The sequence below is a fragment of the Delphinapterus leucas genome, chromosome 19 (assembly GCF_059928025.1).
Source record: "Delphinapterus leucas isolate spDelLeu-1000000601 "Yukka" chromosome 19, BTC_Dleu_Yukka2, whole genome shotgun sequence".
Lineage (NCBI taxonomy): Eukaryota > Metazoa > Chordata > Mammalia > Artiodactyla > Monodontidae > Delphinapterus > Delphinapterus leucas.
The window spans coordinates 59,153,910-59,173,170 of record NC_143147.1 but is presented as its reverse complement, the minus strand read 5'-3'; the positions used below and the strand labels follow the sequence as shown (position 1 = coordinate 59,173,170).

At 57.1% G+C, this 19,261-nt stretch overlaps 1 protein-coding gene across 6 annotated transcripts in view; it reads left to right on the top strand.

Annotated features, from left to right (window-relative positions):
• Positions 1–8,520, top strand: part of RPTOR (regulatory associated protein of MTOR complex 1) — a 349,270-nt gene extending 340,750 nt beyond the window's left edge. For 2 of the 6 annotated variants that reach the window (XM_089901573.1, XM_089901575.1), the window contains 6 exons: positions 1,058–1,164; positions 2,007–2,134; positions 3,867–3,953; positions 4,823–4,939; positions 5,209–5,338; positions 6,002–8,515. In XM_089901573.1, coding sequence (XP_089757699.1) covers positions 1,058–1,164; positions 2,007–2,134; positions 3,867–3,953; positions 4,823–4,939; positions 5,209–5,338; positions 6,002–6,070 — 638 coding nt within the window. In that variant the 3' untranslated portion in view covers positions 6,071–8,515. Of the gene's footprint in view, positions 1–1,057; positions 1,165–2,006; positions 2,135–3,866; positions 3,954–4,822; positions 4,940–5,208; positions 5,339–6,001 lie in introns of all 6 variants that reach the window. The other 4 variants (XM_089901577.1, XM_089901571.1, XM_089901574.1 and 1 more) reach the window with 3 other exon arrangements.
• The last annotated feature ends 10,741 nt before the right edge of the window (positions 8,521–19,261 follow it).

Here is a 19,261-nt window from a genome sequence, read left to right as displayed (position 1 = left end):
TGCAGACCAGCATCCACTCTGGGAGTGAAACGGCCTCGCCTGGGGAGGTGGAACGCACAGGGATATGTCCCCTTCCCGGTGCTGCCACTTCCTTGTGCAAGGGCGTGTGGAAACGTCAGTGTGGCGTGGTTTACAGGCAGGGAATCGTGGAAGTGACGGGCTCGTTCTCCAAAGGCGTGTTACCCAGAAGTTCAGTACTAATTAACCAGATCTGCATCCGTTGGGTTGGATAAACCCTCAAAACGTAACCTTACTGGAAAAACGCACATTGCTGGAAAATATACCCCCGTTTGAAATTGGCGACGTTTTTGAAATGTGGGAGATGTGGTTCATGGTTTTGGACACGTGCCCTTGCAGGGGAGTGCACGGGGGCCAGCCTGGGAGGGCGCCCAAGGCCTGTGGGTGATTTGTCTGGGGACAGGACAGGCAAGTGAGGCTTTCACTGTCTTAAATTTCACTTCAAGAACGAAAAAAAGAGCAAAAATGATAAGATATTAGCAGCTCTTAGATCTGGGTGGTGGTACAGGGGTTTCTGTTGTGTTTTTTCTGTGTGTTTGAAATATTATAATTAAACATCTTAAATCTTATAGTCCCTCCTGTGAGGTCAGTGCTGCCCTTAGGGATGCTGAAGGCATTCGCCCCCCGCCCAGTCCAGTGTGGAGAAGGGCAGTCCTCGATTCATTCACCACTGACCGTCTGTGGTCAGCCCCCTGCCTCCGTGAGGGGCAGCTGCAAAGCTGTTCACCCCCAGGAGACTGCGGGACCCAGGAGACTCACATCTCTGTGCCTCTGACACCCATTCTAAAGTCTCCAGACCTGCCCATCATGCCCAGGTGTCCTGGAAGGTGGGCATCTTGGACAAACGGTCCTAAGATCCTGCTGTCTCTCTGGTAGATGCCTGGGTACAGCAGAGATATAGAGAAGGCTCTGAATTGTCACCCCGACTTCAAGCTTGCATGAGGTTGGGGACCCACCTTATGGGTTGGCACCGACTGCTTGAGCTGTTGCCCAGAACAGGCTCCCTCGGTGACACCGGTGCCCGTCTGTGTCTCTCCAGGAGCTGGGATGGTGGTGGACTGGGAACAGGAGACCGGGCTCCTCATGAGCTCGGGAGATGTGCGTATCGTCCGGATCTGGGACACGGATCGTGAGATGAAGGTGCAGGTAAGCACACCGTCCCTCACGGGGCCTCCCTGGGGGCGAGGCGGGCCAGTGGGCGCAGACCCTGCCGTCCTCCCCAGCTCCGATTGCCCTCGAGGTCGAAGGATGAGAATGAGGGTCCTCGAGCACCCCCACCCCACCTCGCCGCAAGTACTCTGAGCAGGTGGTGTCTGCGGGGGGGGGGGGGGGGGCAGGGGAAGCGGGGCCAAGTCAGGCTGCCTCCCACCTTTTAAAGGGATACGATGATTCGGTTTCCATCCGTGTTGGATTTCTTCCTTGTGTGTGCCTGAGAGCAGCAAAACCTTTTCTGATTGGAAAAGCACTTTTCCCCGTCTGGGGGCCCATTTCCTGTCTCCTGCTCTTTCCTGCCGCGCATTCATCACGCCTCCTTCCCTTCTCCAGCGTTTACAGCTGCCAGGAGGAGAGGCGAGGAGATGGTTTATGGGCGGCAGGACTCCCCCTAGACCCTTCCCTGAACTAATTAGGAGTTTTAAGAGGGAGCCGACGATGATTCCTCCTGCCGATATATGCTTCGTCTTCCTTCTTAGGAGAGAGGGAGACTGGAAAGTTTAATGGAGTTTAGTGGGCGCAGAGGTGTTTGCTGCCCTGCTCTCCTGGCTGCGGGCCTCGGGTGCCCGGGCTGTCACTCAAGCAGATGGAGCCTGACTCCCTCTGGGGCCCAGCTCCTCAGGCCTTGACAGCTTCCCCGGTGGAGAGAAAGGAAGCAGCTCCACGCCAGGGTGACGAACGCACCCACGGCGGCTGTAAAAGGGATCCAGCAGCTAGTGGGGGTGGGGTGGGGGGCCTGATGCCAGGGTGCCTCACGGGGTCTGTGTCGGCCCTAGGACATCCCCACAGGTGCCGACAGCTGCGTGACGAGCCTGTCCTGCGACTCCCACCGCTCCCTCATCGTGGCTGGGCTCGGCGACGGCTCCATCCGCGTCTACGACAGGAGGATGGCGCTCAGCGAATGGTAATTGGGCCACGCCTTCCCCTCCCTCTGCCAGACAGAGCCAGCCCCCAGAGCCAGCTGGGCACTCCCCGCAGAGCCACATCCCCCAGCGTGTGGAGGAGCACGGCTTCCCACCAGCTGTGGATGGGCTGTTTGGAACACAGGTTTGGGGGTCGGGGGGTCCCAGCAAGGCGCTGCCCTCCTGGGCTCCATTCCCACCTGAACATAGAGAAGGCTACTGCCTCCCGGGTTGAACTCAAGAATAGCCAAGAAGATGGCGTCAGGGACACGCGTGGGTGCTGTACAGCGCTGGGCCACATGCATTGTCACGGCTTTTCTGGGCACTGCCCCTCAGCCCTGGGCTGAGGCCCAGGTGGGGCCCAGCACCGTGCCCTGTGTGGGCCAGTGAGCATGGAGGTCCAGACGCCAGTCACACACGGATGGTAAATGGCAGAGCAACGCTGGAACCCAGGCCCAGCCGTCGCGGGCTCCCGGGTGATGTTTACTGAACACCCACCTTGTCCCTGAAAACAGGCCTGGCCTTTGAATGGGAAGCAGCAGGTGGGCCCATGTGCAGCCACAGGAGCTAAAGGAGCCCTCGTGGGAGGGGACGAGGGGACAGGACTGAGCTGGGCCTGAGAGCAGGCGAGCACCATCAGTGACCCCAGCCGGAAGAGAGGGCAGCTGTGAGGTTGCAGGGCCGGGAGCAGTCAGGGGAGTCGGTGCAGGACCCAGGCAGGCAGCAGAGGCGTCAGCCAGACTGTGGCGGGAATTTGGGCCTGAGGCTTGGATGGCGAGTGGGCCCAGGCAGCCCCTGGCTTGCATGTTCCCTGTGGGTCTCTATGGGAGGGTGCCCACTGAAAACCCACACTACCCACCAAAAGCAGCCATCGTGGAGGTGGGGGAGCAGGGTTTCTTTTTGGGGTGATGAAAATGTTCTAAAATTAGATGTGTGATGGGCGCATAGCTGTAAGAATGTGCGAAAGTCACTGAATATGTGCTTTTAAAGGGAGAGTCTTACAGTATGTGAATCAAATCTCAGTCAAACTGTTATTTTAAGAAGCCTCTCTAGGCAGGCAGTTAACTGGCAAACCAACCCAAGAAGATCTGAGGGTCACAGAACGGCCGTGAGGGAGGGGCTGGGGTCTCCAGAGCCCCCTCTTTGGCCCAAGGTCTGAGGACAGAGACGTGGGGTCTTCTGTGCATCCCCAGGCACCGAGACTTATGTGTGCTGGGTGTGACCTGTGTCCTGGATGCCTTCCCAGATGTCACACTCTGCCCCCACCTCCCCAGCACGTGCATCCCCCGTCCCGTACTCCCTGTCAGGGACCCTCACCAGGCCTCCGGGAAAGCCCCTGTGCCCCTCCATTTCGGCAGCCTTAGAGTCTGGGCTTCTTGGTCTTGACCCTCAAACCCACAGGGAGATGCCAGTGTGAAGTCCTGGTAGGGGGGCTGGCGGTGCCCAGGCCCCGGGAGGGCATGACAGCCACCCTGCCTCCGGAGGTCCCAGCGTGGCCCAAGGTGTTTGGGAGGCACCCAGGGAGGGGCGTACCTGGGGGGTTCAGTCACTCACAGTGAACACAAGAGGGTGAGGGCAGACCTCGCAGCACCGGCGGACCCCGGATGCTTTAAATAAATGCTCTGTTCCCTCTACTCAAAACAAAGTCCACCCTGCCTCCCATCCTGATGCCTCGGAGCATCAGGGACACCCACAGTTGTCACTGGGCCCTGACCCCACCTTTCTCCCCTCCAGCCGCGTCATGACATACCGGGAGCACACGGCCTGGGTGGTGAAGGCCTACCTCCAGAAGCACCCTGAGGGCCACATCATGAGCGTCAGGTAATGAGCATGGAATATTCATGAGACATTTTGCTGTAAAAACATTATTTTCCCTCCATCTAAAATATGTCCTTGGTATTTAAACAGTTGGGAAATGATGGCATTTCAGGGTAGTAATTAACTTCTGCTCTGGGACTGGCCAGAAAGGTCAGAGCCGGCACAAGGGTGGGGACAGCAGGTCCTCCCACTGGAGAACTTTGCCTGTGGGTGACTTGCAGCGGCAGGGGACGGGGTGGCAAGGTGGCTGGGCAAAGCCTCCCCGCAGCAGCGGCATCTGCCTGGCGTGTGCCAGTATCACTGTGCGGATCCGTTGTCTGCCCATAAGTCCATTCCTGCTGCCGGTAAGTCCTGTGCTGAGAGCAGCGCATGTTTATTTGCCCGTTAAAGGGACAGAAAATGTAATTTACTGTCACAAAGCCACCATTTCTTCAAAGAGATGCTCTTCCCTTGTTTGTAACGTGAAAACAGAACATAGCTCTCAAAACGATGTCCGCCAGGCCCAGGGCAGGGAAGAGGTGGCCTACTGTCCTCACCTCCCGCCCGTCGCCGCATCCGCAGCTGCACAAAATCTAATCTCCGGCCGGAAATGAATAACTCACAGCCTCCCCTGTGTCTTTGCTCACCGCTGCTTCGTGCCTCGGCAGCTGGGCCCTTTCTGGCTCTGGGGAGGGGTCCAAGGGGCTCGGCAGCAGGCCTGGCTGCCAGGGTCGGTGGGGTGGGCCCATGTGCCATCCAGGGGCCTCCCTGGACACTCTGAGGGTCCAGGGGGCCATGGCCTTGAGCTGCACGTGTGGACGGCCCCTGACCACACATGGCCCGTCCTGGGGCCGGTAGGCCCGCCCAGCGTCACCACAACACCCTCTCGGCAGCGTCAACGGGGACGTGCGCTTCTTCGACCCTCGGATGCCGGAGTCCGTGAACGTCCTGCAGATCATTAAGGGGCTGACAGCCCTTGACATCCACCCCCAGGCAAACCTGATCGCGTGGTAGGTGCCGGCCCTCTTCTCTCTCCCCGCCCTGCCTGACCAACTCCCGGGGCCCTGTGTAAACCGCAGGCACTACTGCCCGCCCCCACACCTGTGGAGGAGAGCTGGGTGGAGGGACTGAGTGTGTGGCCCCTTTGCTGCTCCTCACCTGCCTGGCCTCCCGGCCCTTGAGGCCCAAGTCCTCTCGTGGGGGTGACCAGAGAGGAGCCCCATCTCCTTGTGAGCACGCCCGCCTCCCCACGCTGACTGCCAGGCCTTCTCGTGTGCAGTGGCTCCATGAACCAGTTCACCGCCATCTACAATGGCAGCGGAGATCTGATCAACCACATCAAGTACTACGACGGCTTCATGGGCCAGCGAGTCGGCGCCATCAGCTGCCTGGCTTTCCACCCACACTGGGTCTGTGTCCCCGCGGGAGGCGAGGAGGGCGGGCGGGAGGCTAGCAGCAGCAGCAGGAGGGGTGCTGCAGCCAGGCCCCTCCCCGCACCACAGTGTGGCCCAGGGTCTCCAGGGGCCGTAGCCCCCAGACTGCACTCACTGTAGAAGCAGCACCAAATTCCCTGTCAATCAAAGCAGATGTGAAGTAGCCCCGCCCTTTCTGACCCCTTCGGCCCCTATAGAGACCCAAGTCCTGGAGAAACTTCCCCCTGGAAAGCCCACTGGGGCAGGAGCAGCCCAGACCCCTGTGACCCGGCTGACAGCGCCGTCCTTCGTTACAGTCGGCCGTGTGGTTGGGGGCTGCTGTGTTTTAAATTAGGATTCTGCCAACCTGCCTTCGTGCAGCGTGAGGCTCCCTGGGAGCCTGGCGTGTGGCTCTCTGCCTAAACGCACGACATCAGGCTCCCAGAGCTGTCCCTGGGAGGCCATCCTGAAAAAAAAAAGTGTGGGAGGCATGGGGAGTGTGCGGATTCCCTGTGACAGGGAGGAGATGATGCATCTCTGCAGAAGCCGCAGCCGATGGGCCCTCGTTCCTGCGCCTGCCTCGTGGGCGGAGTTGGGGTGTCAGGGCCCGGCCGGCACCCCCCTGGATGCTCACTGCCTGCTCTCTGCTCCCTCCTGCAGCCTCACCTCGCCGTGGGCAGCAACGACTACTACATCTCCGTGTACTCGGTGGAGAAGCGCGTCAGATAGCGGCCCCTCCCCACAGGCCGCCATGTACATAGTGGACCCACCGCACTGCCCTGAGCACCTGCCTGACCTGGCTGCTGAGGGCTCGAGAGGGCCCGCACTGTCTGTCTGTCTGTCTTCGCTGTCATGCCCAGGAGCCCAGAGAAGGGGGCTCTGCTGGAGTCCTCGGTGTGATGGTTGCTGCTCTGATGAAACACAGCTCCTGGCCTGAGGACACAGTAGCTGTACATCCCAGTCCCCTTCCCGTCCTGTTTTCTTCTGAGGTTTTTAAGGGGGAAACACTTGTTTTGTTTTCCGAGTGATGCATTAGTCCACAAAGGCTCCAGACGGAAGCCAGCCTCCTGGGGCTGCACGTCGTGCCCCCTCCCCCCCACCCCCGGGTGTCCTCCTGGGGATGGTCTGAGCGCACTGGATGAGCTTGAGATGGAGTGAAGGACAGATGGAGGCGGCCTGCCACCCACTGGGTCCTCACCCCGGGCCCATCCGGCCAAACGGCGAGGCCGAGCGTGCCCCTCCCCACACAGCCACCCTCCCCGCAGGCAGGACTTCCGTCTGAGTGTCAGCTGTTCTTGCTGCAGGTCTGTCAGCAGGAGGGGCCCTGGTTTGGAAGGAGAGACAGGTCCCGTGGACCACAGAGCTTGTTTCTCTCAAGTGCTGCTCTTCCCCAGCAGGTGTGGGAACCGTGGCCTCCCCACCTGCACCCCACACGCATCACACGAGCACACATGGAGGGGCCACCAAACCCCAAGAGTATCGGGGTGAACGGTGCCACCCCAGCCCTCTGTCCCCACACAAAGGGGTGCAGCTCACGCTTGCGAGGGACACCGGAGAGCTCCCGGGAGGGCAGCAGCTTCACATATGTCCATGCACACGCGTCTGTGACGGCGCGCTGAGCAGCCACACCTGGAACACGAGACACAGCCACAATGATATTTTGAAAAGCATTTTTTCCATTTTCCTTGGGAATCAGGATTATTCAGAAATAGAGGGATGAGCTGGCTTAGCTACTTCTGCCAATAAGAGGCCAATAATAGTGAGAATGTGAGGGAGAGCCATGCTGTGGATGTGGGTGGGCTTGGCGGGGCGCAGGGCTGGGCAAGGGGAACAGCCCTTCTGCAGCCCATAGGCCATGCCTGCTCCCCCGAGAAAGTTCCAGGACAGCATCCGCCATGTTCTGGGCAAGCGAGCAGCGTGGGGTCGGGGAGACCGCAGAAAGCTCAGCTCCCCCGCACACAGCCGGTCACCTCCACCCGGCGCTCCAGACGGCGACTTGGGAACCTTCCAGAAGCTGAGCTCCACGCACAGATGCAGAGTTGACTACCCACAGCCAATTCACGGAGCGGTTCCACTCCAGATTTTGAGCTCATATGCAGTTCTGTTTGTTTTGAGACAAAACCATCCCCTGGCCAAGCGCAGAGGCCCCGCAGAGGGGCTGTCTTCAAAGGTCTGATGCGAAAATTCAATCATGAAGTTACAGAGTCTCGAGAGAGCGTGACCTAAGGGTTCATTTATCTCTATTTATTTTACCAAAATGAGAATTGAAAGACTTTGATGAAACATGGAATTGTAATACGAGAGTAAGAGCGATAAACTGTTAATAAAAGATAAATATGCAGAGGGTTGGCTGGAGGCTCTGTCTTTTAAGGCAAGTCCTCTGTGCCCTCGGGGACTCCAGGCACCAAGCAGGTGGTTCTCGGCCCTAGTTCCCCTTAGGCACAGCCCCAGCCCTGTGGCTTGGACAGTTGGTCCAAGAAAAGGCACTTGGGGTGCCTTTTAAATGTGGGGTCACCCCACTCTACCTGTGAGCCCAGGCTCCCAGAGGGATTCCTGCTGCCACTTCTTGTGTCTCTTTTATTTACCACCTGCAGTTAGAGGCCAGGAGGCTGCGTCCGCTCTATTCTGGGCATCTGCCTTCCCACGCCCATCCCATGGCTCGGGGACCGCAACTCCACCCTCAGCCAGCATCCCCTCTGACCCCAGCCTAAAAGGTCTTCCGCTGTCAGCGCATGACTCCTCAGGCCCACCTGGTGGTCCAGGGTCGTCCCCCCTTTGGGGGCTGGAACGTCATCTACTGCAGGCCCCCCCTGCTCCAAATGGCTCCTGATTCTAGACGGGACCCTGTGGCTCCGCAGGCCTTGCCATCCCTGGACACTTCCTGAGGTTGGGTGGGGATGTTCGCACAGATGCGGTCAACAGGCCCGTGGGGTCCCGGCCCCTCAAGCGCACCTCACATCTCAGGGGTCCCACTGAGATGTGGGTCCCACTGGAGACGGCTTGGGCACCGGCTCTTGCTGCCCCCGTGACAGGAAGTGGGGCCCAGGCGTTAAGTAACTCACCCAAAGCCACACCCATTGGGTGGTGGCAGGAACCTGCATCCCAGCCAGGCATCCTGACCTCAAGGCCCGGAGAAAGACCTTCGCTCCGCAGAGGGGTTGTGGTGGGCGGGGAGGCAGGTGGCATCGGGTACCAGCCATGTACAGTGGGGCTGAAGGGGCAACCGGAAGTGAATGGGGTTCACTGGGCTAGACGGGGTCGACCTGACCAAGGACGAGGGGCGGGCCCCCGGGGAGACCAGGTAGGCTGTGACAAGGGACTCAGTTGCTGGGGGCACAGGGGGAAGAAAGGGGCCAGGACTTGGGAAGGAGGCGGGCCACCCGGGCCCTGGTCCCAGACCAATGAAGCCCCCATGTCAGCCCCCATGACTGCTGTAGCAAATCACTCCAAACGTGTTAGCCAGGACAGACTTACCCTCCCGATCCTGGAGAGCCCCACGCCGGACCTAAAACCAGGAGTCAGCAAGGTTCCTTCCGCAGCTTCCAGGGGAGAATCCCTCTTCCCCCTTTTCCAGCTTCTAGAATCTGCCCTCATCCCTTGGCTTGTGGCCCCTTCCTCTTCCTTCAGAGCCGGCGGTGCTGGTGAAGTCTTTCTCATAGGGCATCACTCTGACTCAGACTCTGCCCCCTCACTCTTTCAAGGACCCTGTGATGACATGGCCCCATAGGATAATCCAGGACAATCTCCCCACACGAGTCACCGATTGGCAACCTTAATCCCCTTTGCCACGTGACCGACCTAACAAGGTCCCAGCTCCCAGGATTAGGATGTGGGCCCCTTTGGGAGACTTCATTCTGCTGACCACTCTCTCTGTCTACAAGTCCCCCACCAAGCAGAGCCCCCAAAGGCCAAGGGGCGGGGGCTGGCCAAGAGGAGGTGGATGGACGCTGAGATGGGAAGGAAGACGTCAATCCCTGTTCTCAGTGCCAGGAGAGGACTGGGAAAAGGGCATCAGGCCATGGCCCCTGCTCTCCAGAGCCATCCGTGCAGGGCCAGCTGCCCCCACATCCCTGGGGAGTCCCCCAGGCCTGGCGCATGAGGGAGGCTGCCGGGAAGTGGGTGGATTCCCCAGCACAGCCAGCGCCTGCTCCAAGGTGGGGAGGGGAGCTGTTGCCATGGAAACCCAGGGTCTGAGCAGCTGGAACTCCTGAATTAAATTATGGTTTGTTTTAAACAAGAAGGATACCCAGCATTTACTCAGCTGCACCCGACACGCTTCAGTGGAGAGAGTAATATTTTTCCCATTAGCATCAGTTATTCTGTCACCAGCCCTTGAGTACAAATCAAGTGCTCATAAAAATGAAAGATGGGCACGTGGAAGGAGCTACCACAGGAGGGCGCCAGGCCAGGCCCAGGCCCACACCCTCCACTCGGCCCCGCACAGCCGCGGTGAAGGGCCGGAAAAGAGAGCCCAGCTGCACCAAATGACCAGTGTCGGCCTGCAGGCCAGGAGCTAGGGACGACTGTATGGGGCAGCTGTGCAGAGACAGCCATCCAGCCGAGGAGAGAGTGGGCAGGGAAGTGGCATCTCATGAGGTCATCCAGCTCGGCAAGGCTCTGCTCTGTGGGTCACTTGGAACCAGGGAGGTCCCTCCTGGCTCAGCAGCTTTCGGCACAGGACCACCTGAGACGTGGCCGCAGGCTGGTCCTCCTGCCGGTGCTGACGCTGTGCTTCCACACACAGGAGGGGCCAAGAATTCCCGGCAAAGACGTGTTCCCCACGGCCGACACGCAGACACACATGCGCGTGCAGGCGGGTGGTGGTGATTCCAATCTCAGGATATGGGGCCGGCAGAGGGAGTTTGGGAAAAGGTGACTACAGACAAAGGCTGGGGGTGCCATGAGGCTGGCCGGCCACTATCTTGTTCCTGGAATTTCTGCAGGTGCTCCTCTGGGAAGGGGTCAGAGGGGTTGACCTCTCAAGTTTGTTCTGTTTCTCAGGTTCAGTTGCACAAGCTCGTTGGAGGCCCATGTGCCCCAAAAAGTGGCCAGTGCCTCACAGCCTGGGGCAGGTGAAGATGGGGTACGACCAGAACAGGTGAAGGAAGAGGGGGACCAGAGAGAGGCTGGCAGCTGGTATGTGCCCAGTTGTGTCCTCTAAACTCAGGCTGAAGTCTGAACCCCCCTAACTCCCTGCAGCCCTGCCCCAGCGCCCCGTCTGGAGGGGCCAATTCGGCACAGCCCCTGCCATGTGCTGGACAGGGGGGACAGTGGTGCTTTGTGGGTGGGGACAGGGACTCTGGCGAAAGCATGGGGTGCAGGCACGGACAAGGTGGCTCTGAGGCCGAGTCTCATAGGACCAGAAGCAAGTGGGGGAGGATGTGGGAGACCCAGGCTGGGTGGGGAGGGCAGAGGCCCCTCCCGAGCCCTGTGGTCCCGGCAGGTGGCCCGGCCTCGAGGGTCAGCGTGGGGCTTCGGGGAGAGATCGAATTGGGCTGTTGTCAGCCCCTGAGCTAGTTGGTTTCCACCAATTTCTCCTCAGCAGCATCAGGTGGAAGAGACACCCTGACAGGTTGATTGCAGCCCCTGGATCTGCGTCTTGGAGCAAAGGTCTCCTTTGCCTCCACCTGGTGGGGCCGGGACTCTTTCCGATGGTGGGAGGTGGGCTTCATGTCCCCACCCCTCTCCCCGGCCAGCAGGCACATCCTGAGACACCCACCCACCCGCCAGCCCCCCTGGTCCCCAGGGCTGATGTGCAGGGAGGGAGCCAGGGGCCAGCACAGGAAGCCGCAGCCCCACATCCACACGGCCTGAAAGTGTGCAGCTGGGACAAGTGGCTGAGGATCAGAAATCCGGGTGAGGCATCCGATACACCGACCCAGACGTTGCTGCTGTGTGAAGGAGGAGAGGCCGTGAAAGAGGAGCTGAGGGGACAAGCCACTGCCCGAGTGTGGGGCAGACACCAGCGGGGCACAGGTTCTGGTCCAGCAGAGCCTGCCCAGTGCCTCTCCACACAGGAGACAAGACAGCGGAGCTCCCAGAGAGGCCCCCTAACTGCGGGGGAGGGACTGGGGTGAGGAGGGAGGGGCCCGGTCCAGAGCTTGTCACCAGCACCCACTGTGCCCTGCCCTGCAGGAGGAGTGGCTTGGGGGCTGTGCTGTGAGAGAGCCCGGCCACACTGGACAGCAGCCCTAGTTCCACAGGGAAGGTGGCAGCCGCCAGCAACAAGCATCACCAAAGCCCAGGCAGAACCACATGGAGTTCCCTATTGGCAACTGATTCTCAAAAAGGGTGACAAAACCATTCATTGGGGAAAGAATAGTCTTTTAATAAATGGTGCTGGGACAACTGAATATTCACACACAAAAGGTGGGCCCTTACCTCACACCATATTCGAAAACTAACTCATAATGGATCAGTGACGTAAATATAGGAGCTAAAACTATAAAACTCCTAAAAAAAAAACATGGGGGTAAATTTTCATGACCTTGAGTTTGGCAATGGATTCTTAGATTTGACACCAGAAGCACAACACAAAAACTAGATAAACTGGACTTCATATAAGTGAAACAATTTCATGCATCAAGAATGTGAAAAAAAAAAAAGAATGTGAAAGAAAATAACCTACAGAGAAAATATTTGCAAATCATATATCTGATAAGGGTTTAATATCCAGAACGCATAAAGAGCTCTCACAGCTCACCAACTGAAAAACAAACAACTCAATTCAAAACTGGGCAAAGGACTTGAACAGACATTTCTCCAAAGAAGATGTGTTATGGAACTAAACTTGGCTCTGTTGCCCACACACAGTAAAGCCAGTCTATTGACACCAGGTTGTGGTGAAGGAGCACAGCACTGATTGTAGGCACTAAGCAAGGAGTCCAGACAGCTAGTGCTTAAAAGGCCCAAACTCCCTGAAGGCTTTCAGGGAAAAGTTTTTAAAGACGGGGCGCGGGTGGGGGGGGGCAGGGGGTGATCAGCGCGTGAACATTCTTCTGATTGGTTGGAGGTGAGGTAATTGGGAGTCAACATCATCAACCTTCTGGTTCCAATCGTTCGTTCTGGGGTCTCCATGCTTGTGGGCAGCACACAGTTAACTTCTTCCACCTGGTGGGGGTTTCAGTATCAGCAGAACACCTCAAAGGACGTGGCTTCTCCCAGCTTCTCCCAGCTAGGGCAGACCCATGGCAGATCCTCCCCCCACCCCATCTGTTCTTCTTGGACCCACCTTCCTGAAAGCCCTGCAGGGGTCGCTGCCTGTTGGTGCTGGGTGCTGTAGTGCAGGGATGCCAGGGCGCTACGATGCTGGGTGTGGGATGCCAGATGCTGGGGTGCCAGGTGGCTGGTGTGTTGGGACCGGTGCAGGGTGCTGGGATGTGGGGTGCTGCCCCCACGGGGCACAGTGTCCGAGATGCTGAGGTGAGGGGTGCCAGGTGCTGGGGTACCAGATGGCCTGTGTCCGGGGGTGGGTTCCCGGTGTGGGGTGTGAGGTGCGGGGTTCTAGGTGTGGGAGTGCTGAGGTTCCCAGTGCTGGGATGCGGAGTGCTGGGGGACGGGTATCCGTACCGCCTTGCAGGGAGCCGGCCCACATCCCAGGCCCTGGCGTTGTCCCGCGTCCGCCCGGCTGTCCTGCAGCGCCACCGCGTGGCCGCTGCGGGGCTAGCCTTTGCCCTCCCGCAGCCCGGCTGAGCGTCCTGCGCTACACTTCCAGGAATGAAGGTGGACGCCCCTGCGGCCCTGCACCCCTCCCCGAGGCCCCGCGTTTCTTCTGCTCTCAAGCCCCCAAAAGATGTGTCTCAACCCTTGACCCGCTGCGGCCCAGCGTCCCCACTCATGGGTCCCTCGAGGGTCACCAGCAGGCAGGGCCTTCCCCTGCAGCCCCTCTCCCCGCGGCCTCTCTGAGCTCCGCCCTTCCCCAGGACGTCCCCCCTCCCAGGACGCCCACCTGGGAACTCCCACCGGCCCGCACCCGGGGCTACCCCATCCTCTGTGCCCACGTAGCGTCCATGCAGCTGGTCCCGCCAACACCTCATCTGTGTCTTCAGCACTATTTCCTGGGCTCATACCCAATGTCTGGGACTTGGCCTGGATTCTTCCGACTTCTTCCAAAAGATTCCTTGGCTCACCCCGCGTTCTCTGCTGCTGTCACCCACCGCCTCCTTAGTCTGACCCCCCAGGACCCCTGACCCTGGGGACCCCTGACCAGGACACTGACAGTTTTTAACATGCTGCACGTTCACCCCCGGCCAGCCCCCCAGCTCGTCCTCCCTGGGGTGTCCTAGCCCGACCAGGCATCGGCATGACCCACATTCTCACGTTGGGTTTGTCCCAGAATCGCTGGTGTTTCGTGGCCTCGAAGAGCGCCTATTTTGGAGGAAATTCCCTCCTCTCTGCCCGCGAGCACCCGCCCACCCCTCTGCGGATTGGCTCAGGTGAGGGCATGACGCCCGCAAGGCCACAGCTGATTGGCCTGGAGAGAACCAATCAGAGCCCTTGTCTGGGAGTGAAACCTGGAGGCCTGGGAAGGTGGGCACCCAGCGGAGGCTGAGAGGTGGGCAGAGAAGGTGGACGGAGGATGAAGGCTGAGGAACGACGACGGGACGGGCAGGAGGTCCCGGATGGCCTCCCGCGCTGGTCACCCAAGGTGGCCTCAGTTGGTGGAGGTTCGAGTCCTGCCATGTGTTCCTTGGCCCGCCACCCCGGCCCACAAGGCCCTGTCAGCTACACCTGTGAGCAAACCGGCCCGCGCGGCCGCACTTGCACTCCGCCTGCTTGCCCCAGTCTGCGAGTCAGGTAAGGGCCATCCCGTTGTACCTTCCCTGGAAGGCCTCCCATCAGGATTCCAGGTTAATTTCCTCCGGTACTAAGTGTTCCATCCGAGCTGTGGATGGTGGAAGAGGTGTAGGGGCGGCCAACTGGGGCCTTGGCAGGTGTGGTTGTGAGGCAGGGGGTCACTGTGCCGAGCCTTTCCTTTCGAGTCTACGAAAGCTCCCACGCCCCCAGGATCCAGTGATGGGACCCCTGACCTTCATTCCTGAAACCCTGGTTTTGAAGGGCTGAATCTCTGTAATAAACACCTTCCTGCTTGAAATTCCCAGAGAGATGCCAGTTTACAGAGGATTCCATGATGCATAGTTAGTGCCAGAAGTCAGTCCAGGACAGAGCCCTTCGAAGACAGAAACCCAGAACTGGTTGTACACAGCGATGATCTCATTATTGTGTTATGGACTGAACTGTGTCCCCCCAAAATTCAGATGTTGAAGTCCTAACCCCCAATAGCTCAGAATATGCCCTTATTTAGGGAGACGGTCTCTACAGAGGTGATCAAGTTAAAAGGAAGTCATTCAGGTCGGCCCTGATCCAACATGACTGGAGTCCTTATGAAAAGGGGAAATCTGGACACAGATAGGAGGCTACGTGAAGATGGAGGCAGAGGCCCGGTGATGCTTCCACATGCCAGGCCTTGCTGGCAAACCACCAGAAGCTGGGAGAGAAGCTGGGACAGAGTACCCCTCACAGCCTCAGAGGGAGCCAGCCCTGCTGACACCTTGATCTCAGACTTCCAACCTGCAGACTGTGAGACAATAAGTTTCTGTTGTCTAAGTGGCCCAGCCCGTGGTAATTTGTCATGGCAGCCAGGGAGACTAATACAGTCTGTGGCAAATTGGACGCGGGTGGTGGAGACATGCTGCAGCCACACACTTTTCTGTGATGACCTGGAAGGAAGTGTTTCCTGAAAGCCAGGTTCTGGGAGCCCAAGCAGCCGCAAAGCAACACCCTGGGGGAAATCCGGACTGTGGGGTGGGCTGGTGATTTCTGACCACACTGGGAAGATTTCATTTTTTTAAATGACAAGCAAGGGATTTTAAATTCTCTGTTCAAGGTAGAGTCAGAAAAGCAGAAAATGTGTAGGACTACTATAAAAGAAAATCTTGTTTCTTGTAGCAAGACTGCTGTGTCTGGAAATCATTCCCCAAGTTTTATCCTGTGGGTTGTAGGATTACAATGTAAATTGAATTCTCAGCCTCACCAGGTCAGAGCTTTAAGTGTGAAAGAGTCAGATGGAGAGAGCTGAGTGGACTGATCGTGACCCCCCATAATCCCATTGAGCCTTGCCTCCCAGCAGAAGCAACCCTGCTCCCTGTCTGAGGCAGCCCTCCCGCCCCCACTCGTGAAGACCCCACCGAAGCAGCTACCTGCTTCATGCCCCAAGAATACCAAGATATTGCTGACTCACACTGGAGAGTCTTGCGGGGGCGTCCCTCACAGGTGCCCGTGGCAGCCGACCCCCAGGGAGCTGGACAGAGTATGGGCACCTGAGACTCGGGGCCCCACTGTTTGCTTGTGTCTGTGAGAAGCTCCTTTGTTGCTGGAAACTTGAACTTAACATGGCCCAGCTAAGGTGCCAGGAATTTCTTGGTATAATACAGAGGAAAGCCTACAAGGGCTGGGGCAGACAAGGACTTGACATGAATTTATCAGGTGCAACCAGCTCCTTGAGCCCTTCATGGCCCCGAAGCACACACACTGGACAGAGGCCCCAAGAAAGCCCTTGGTGAGGACCTCGGGTTCTTGAAAAGCCCTCCGAAGTCTGCAGGCCAGGCATGACGGTAGAGGTGCTGCCCTCAAAACAGGGTCCCTGATTTCTCCTGGGAACCCAGTGGGGCAAGGCCCAGAGCTAAGGTGGGCAGGTCACTGAAAAAGCAGCAAATCCAAGGGACTTCCCTGGTGGTCCAGTGGTTAGGACTCCGCTCCCAGTGCAGGGGGCCCGAGTTCGATCCCTGGTGGGGGAAATAGATCCTGCATGCCACAACTAAGACTCGGTGCAGCCTAAATAAATAAATAAATAAATATTTTTTTTAAAAGACCCAATTGGCAAAAAATTTCAAAACAAATAAAATGAAAAATGTTAACCATCGTCTGAGCCTTCAGCGAGTCATAGTAACATCAAAGACCACTGATCACCATAACAAATATAATAATGAAGAAGTTTGAAATATTGTGAGAATTAGCAAAACATGACACAGAGACAGGAGGTGAGCAAATGCTGTTGGAAAAATGGTGCCAATAGACTTGCTCAATACAAGGTTGTCATGAACCTTCAATTGTTAAAAAATGCAATATCTGTGAAGTGAAATAAAACGAGGTACACCTGTATTGTAATTGTTTTGGCCCCTTTTTTTTGGCTGCACTGCACAGCTTATGGGATCTTAGTTACCCAGCCAGGGATTGAACCCGGGTCCTCAGCAGTGAAAGCATGGAGTCCTAACTACTGAACCACCAGGGAGTTCCCTGTTTCAGCATTTTTTAAGCAGTAAAGCATTTTTTTAAAGATTTTTTTGATGTGAACCATTTTTAAAGTCTTTATTGAATTTGTTACAATATTGCTTCTGTTTTATGTTTTGGTTTTTTGGCCGCAAGGCATGAGGGATCCCAGCTCCCCAACCAGGAATCAAACCTACACCCCCTGCATTGGAAGGTAAAGTCCTAACCACTGGACTGCCAGGGAAGTCCCAGCAATAAAGCTTTTTTTTTTTTTTTTTTTGCGGTACGCGGGCCTCTCACCGCTGTGGCCTCTCCCGCTGCAGAGCACAGGCTCCGGACGCGCGGGCCCAGCGTCCATGGCTCATGGGCCCAGCCGCTCTGCGGCATGTGGGATCTTCCCGGACCGGGGCACGAACCCGTGTCCCCTGCATCGGCAGGCAGACTTTCAACCACTGCGCCACCAGGGAAGCCCCTTAAATACATAGTATTTTAAAGAACATTATTTAAAAGGTCTGCACACCATCTAAAATCACCTGAAGGATCCCACATAGTAGTCTGGATAAAGCTCTTTGGGGCTTTATCCAGTCCATCTTTGGGGTAGACTGCACTAAAGGGAAGTTGTATTTCCCTTATATTCCCTGGAGTGTCAGGAACTTGGTCTTCTTAGAAACTATCCCTGGGTCAACAGCAGCTTATAACTGAAGAGCAAATTAGTGAAAGTCAATCCCATGATCACCTAATAATAAGAAAAGCCAACATTTGTTGAGCACTTACTATATATGCCCATGTGGTTTTCATACTTTTGAGTCTTATTTTCTAATTCTAAAAACTAAAATAGATTTTTACTGAATAGTGGTATGACTGATGGTATATGTTTCTTAAAGGTCCAAATGTAATAAAAAATGGAAAAAAGAGTATAGTTGATTTATAATATCGTGTTAGTTTCAGGTGGACAACTCAGTGATTCAGTTATACAAAAAGACCTCTGAGTATTTCAAGACAGCTGCCCCTGGGGATCCTGCCATAGAACACAATTTCTCTCTTCCAATGTCTCTCTTGATGGACTGGGGGTAATAAAGCATTTTAAATTAAGGTATAAAAAAATTAATGTATGTACATAAAGGTATGTACATCTTTTTTTCAGACATAATGTTATTGCACATTTAATAGACTACAGTATACCATAAAACATAACTTTTATATGCACTGGGAGAGCAAGAAATTCCTGTGAAATATTGCAATATTTGCTTTCTTGCAGTGGTCTGGATCAGAACCCTCAGTGTCTCGGAGTCGTGCCTGTATGTGTGCGGTGAGGGGTGGCAAGAAGTTACATCTGTATTGAATCACAGGCAGCTGCTAAGGTGTGACTGAACGGGCAGGGACTTGGAAGAAACAGGACCTGGAAGATTGGTCACAGGAAGTCTGGGGGAGAGATGTGGATGGACTTCTCAGAGTGGACACAACACATTTGTGTCCCAGGGAAGGCTCACAAAAGAGCACCCTCTGCCCAGGAGGCTCTCCATGGCCAGGTGGATGCATTGCACAATCTCTGGACATGAGCCAACGGCTTTTCCCAGGCCCCCAGCGCTCGGTCAATGGGCCTATGGACAAAGTGACCATGTGGGCAGGGATGGAGGCTCTACGGGGCTCAGTTACATGGACTTCCCCTCACTGAGGCTCACCTGGCCACCGCTGCTGAGGGCCCAGTGGGTCAAGAGCACTGAGCCCCCCAGATGGCATTATTACCTGTGGGACCAGCCAGCTGCCAAACAGCAGATTAGCTAATCAGGACTCTTCCCTCAGGGGGCAGTGATGTGTCCTCACGGGAACAGATACTCTGGATACAGATTTGCCTCCCCCCTCGCCCAGGCGGCTTCTGCCAGCGGCACTGTTGTGGACTGAGAGGCCCATCGTGGTGTCCTCGCAGCACTGCTTCTGATCAAGGAGTTCATTTCACAGAAAGGGGTGAGCGCTGGACTCATGCCATGGGACGCCTCATCTTATCATGACCCCACCGCCCAGGAGCTGCTAGGCTGCTAGAAAGGTGGCGGGGCCCATGCAGACTGGGCTGCGGGATCAGTTGGGGAGACCAAACAGGGCTGGGTGCCATCCTATGACCCCCACCCCAGCCAGGACACACGGGTGGGAGCCAAAGCTGCAGGTGTACGTGGCGCCCCGCCCTATATCCCCGATGCCCCGTAGGGGCTTCTGCCCGGGCCCACGGAACCAGAAGGTGGGCTCCTCCGGGGACTAGTCACCGGCCCGAAGGACAGAGCGGGTGGAGCATGCTGCGCAGGGCGCGGTTCAGCGGACACTCTGACGCGCAGGGTTGTAACATCACTAAACGCAGCATTTTGTGGTCCGAGCCGGCGGCGCAGTGACTTGTGAACAAGATTTCTGACCGCCCGGGAGACGGTACACGCTGTCACCCTGCGAGGGTCCCACCGTAGTGGGAGATGGAACTTTTAGTCTTGAAGTCCGCGCAGGTGAGGCATTCTGGAAATGCACGTGAACCACGTGATCCAGGGCCCCAGAACCCCGGCCGCTTCTCGGGGCGGGGCCTCCGTCTGCGGACAGCCGCGTTCCGCGTTCTGCGGCGCTTGGCCCCGCGCGGCCGCCGTAGCGGGGGTGGGTTGGGTCCGAACTACGGTG